This window comes from Asparagus officinalis, chromosome 6 (assembly GCF_001876935.1).
Source record: "Asparagus officinalis chromosome 6, Aspof.V1, whole genome shotgun sequence".
Lineage (NCBI taxonomy): Eukaryota > Viridiplantae > Streptophyta > Magnoliopsida > Asparagales > Asparagaceae > Asparagus > Asparagus officinalis.
Window position 1 is genome coordinate 9681212 of NC_033799.1, and position 3432 is coordinate 9684643.

The window sequence follows — 3432 nt, forward strand, 5'->3', positions numbered from 1 at the left end:
CTATACTCACATATTAATCACCTCAACACTCCCCGACACTTCAAGAAAAGAAAGGACTGTTTGATTATCTTTTGATACAAATAAAAAGTACATGGATTAATAAAGATTTCCATCATTTAATATATAGGTTTACCTTCTAGCTTTACTTAATTATAATATAATACACTCTGTTTATAACCATGCACGTTCAAGTAGAGACCATAAATATTGCAGTTGCGTTTGGACCCAGAGCTCAGCTGCTCCTTTGCACGGAAAAATGCAGTTCCACGTCGATGCCTAACTTCGTTAAGTTTTTAATCAAGAACTGGACTGATGATAATAATAAAAGCAGGCCAACTAATTTCTTCAATTTCATTATCAATTTTCAATGAGAGCTATGGTTACTCTTAACCGAATCTGACCTGTTTAATTTAATGAGTGGAGTAGCAGTACTATAAGTAGAACGTCGGCACTGAAGAGAAATTACAAGTTGAAGAAGCTGAGAAGAGAAGGAGAAGGTATTAAGAACACTCTCATGGCTTCGAGACCTGGCCTCTTCTATGAATGGCCATGGGAGAAGCTTGGAAGTTTTAAGGTAACTCTCGACCTTTTTTTCCCTTATTTTCTTCTTCAACTAAAAACTACTAAAGAGATTGTTCTTAACATTAGCCTCAAAGGAGAATAAGCTGCAAGGATGACTGTTTATTGAAAATGCTAAAAACACTGAGTAATTTCTTCTTATTTTCTTCTTCAACTAAAAAATGCTGAAGAGAGGAGTTGATAAGAGAACGCCTGACAACTATATATGAGCTGAGGTAGCATAATGATGCGCGCGGTTCCAAATTAATGCCAGATAAAAAGGATTTCGGTTATAATTTTCCTTGCAACGGCCCAGGACGTGGGGGCACTTGTGATATTTCTGCTTGGGACGCATTTTATTTGGCAGTTTTCTGGATGTTAAATGACTTTAAGGAGAGCACCTACTGTGGTTGTTCATTATATGTCAATAATGATAATTTCAATATAAATGTACATGATCTTTTAATTGCATATGGATCTTCTCCGCTGCGAAGCTGACAGTAAAGAGACCACATTCTTAATATAGTAATCTGATCCACTTACATTATAGTAACACGCATAAATTCTGCTAAATTTTCGCTCAAAGCAAATCATAATCATGTATTAAATGATAGACGGTAACGATTAAAAAAGTAGGTTCAAAACTAAGGCGTTCTAATTTGTTGCATGAATGCAGCTTCTGGTGGTGGCTCCATGGGTAGCCCGAGGGATCCAGATGATGATGGCTAGTCGAAAGACAGGGGAAGAAGTTGATATCGGGTACCTGATGATATTGCCAGTGATGCTGTCGAGAATGTTTCACAACCAGGTATGGATCAGCCTTTCGCGCTACTTCAATGCCTGCAGTCCTCGCTGCATCGTCAACCGCAGTCTAGAGTTCGACCAAGTCGACAGAGAAAGCCACTGGTGAGTCAACCCATCTAAAATTGGAACAGTCGATGACTATTGGATAGTTGGCGCTGTAAGGGGGGACAAGAAAACTTTTTTATCAGTGCACCTTTCTTATCAATCGAAAATTTTATTTATTTATTATTATTTTGATTTACCAACTATTTAGGAGACATGGACCACTAGACCAGTCATAACTCTTCACTTAATTAATTTGAGCCCCAAAGCTATAATAGGCTTCACTATTAATGGTGATGAGGTAGTTGATGTTCCATAAAAAGACAGACATCATATATCCACATTAAAAGTAGGATTGTTTCCCTCTACGGTACATATTAATTGCTATCTCCGGCGTCTGTTTGGCAAACTTGAGTTAAGCTGTTTCTACTAAAATAGTTTAATTGTGGAACAAAAAAGAACTGCTTTAGTGGCCAAAAGTTGAACTGAAAAAATTGACCAATCTTGGCTCAGTTTTTTGCCAAACAGGATTTAATCAGGTTTTTGTTCCACTGACCTTGTTTATGTCGGAGTTGCCAAACACGGTGCACACGCCTTACTGCTGTTTTCTCCTGGGGCAAGATGATGTAGGAAATGCACAGATTACTTTTTCAGCTGGTAGAGTACGACAATAAAACCTAGCTGCAGATTGTAAATGTAATTTAAAATTTTACAGGGACGACCAGATCATCTTGAATGGAATTGTGTACTACCTGGGCTACTCCATATTTCCTGGCACTGATCATCTGCCTCTATGGAAGAACAGCGGTGCAATCGTTATCGCTCTGATGCACACAGGCCCTGTCGAGTTCCTGTACTACTGGCTCCATAGAGCTCTGCACCATCATTTTCTCTACGCACGCTATCATTCTCATCATCATGCCTCCATCATCACAGAGCCCATAACATGTAAGATGTGATTTTATTCATAAATAAGTTGCACGTGTGGTATTGTTTTTTCGTTTGCTGTTTATATGCACTATTAAGAATCTTTGGCATTCATTCAGTGTAACGTGTGTTCGATCTAAGAAAATAAATGAGATAGAAATATGAGTCCTCCGTTGAAAAGCGAGTAGACGGATATAGGTTAAATATGCTTGGCCTCATGACTCAAGTAGAGTTAACCGTTTAATGTCAATTTTGGTCTAAGTAAATAAGCCAGTTCATCCCCGTCTATGGGCCTTTTGGAACCAACATTCACAAAACTACAGACTCTGAAATACTTGACTATTATGCTATTGACTTGATGCTTGTGTTGTCTATGGCAGCTGTGGTTCATCCATTCGCTGAGCATTTGATGTACTCTTTACTATTTGCCATCCCAGTACTGACGACAATCCTCACTGGGACAGCTTCCCTTTTGTCGACCATGGCCTATATTGTGTATATCGATTTTATGAACAACTTAGGGCACTGCAATGTTGAGATAATACCAGAGTGGATCTTCAAAGCATTCCCCCCTCTCAAGTACTTCTTGTACACACCATCGTAAGTGTTATATTCAGTATTATCAATTTTGAGAACAAATCAAATAGGGAAGAGGCCATTTATGACATAAAAAAGAATTTATTCTCGATAAGGTTAATCGCACATGGACCCCTTGTTGTATCGTTGTTTTGAGCTTACTACCATTTGTTATCATTGTTGCAAATAGAAATTTTTTTTTTTTTTTTTGGACTCTTTTACCTTCAGATAGACCCACTAATTTCAGCGAAGGGCAATATCTGCCAAAATTTTACCAAGGGCAAAAGAAAGAAATTTTAACCCAGGGTAAAAGGATATACTTTACCAAGTGCAAAATGGAGATACTACAGGGGGTCTGTGTGCAGTTAACCCTTAATAACAAATATAATTACTGAAATTTTGAAAACAACTACTTTCAGGTTTCATTCTCTACATCACACACAGTTTCGAACAAACTACTGCTTGTTCATGCCACTCTATGACTACCTTTACAACACCGTGGACAAATCATCTGATGAACTATAC

The 3432-nt window shown here is 38.0% G+C and overlaps 1 protein-coding gene across 1 annotated transcript in view; it reads left to right on the forward strand.

Annotated features, from left to right (window-relative positions):
* LOC109845087 (protein ECERIFERUM 1-like) overlaps positions 471-3432 on the forward strand; it is a 5162-nt gene continuing 2200 nt past the window's right edge. The window contains exons 1-5 of the mRNA XM_020414275.1: positions 471-574; positions 1235-1464; positions 2120-2352; positions 2712-2931; positions 3327-3432. The exon at positions 3327-3432 is cut by the window's right edge and continues 252 nt beyond it. Coding sequence (XP_020269864.1) covers positions 515-574; positions 1235-1464; positions 2120-2352; positions 2712-2931; positions 3327-3432 — 849 coding nt within the window. The 5' untranslated portion in view covers positions 471-514. The remainder of the gene's footprint in view (positions 575-1234; positions 1465-2119; positions 2353-2711; positions 2932-3326) is intronic.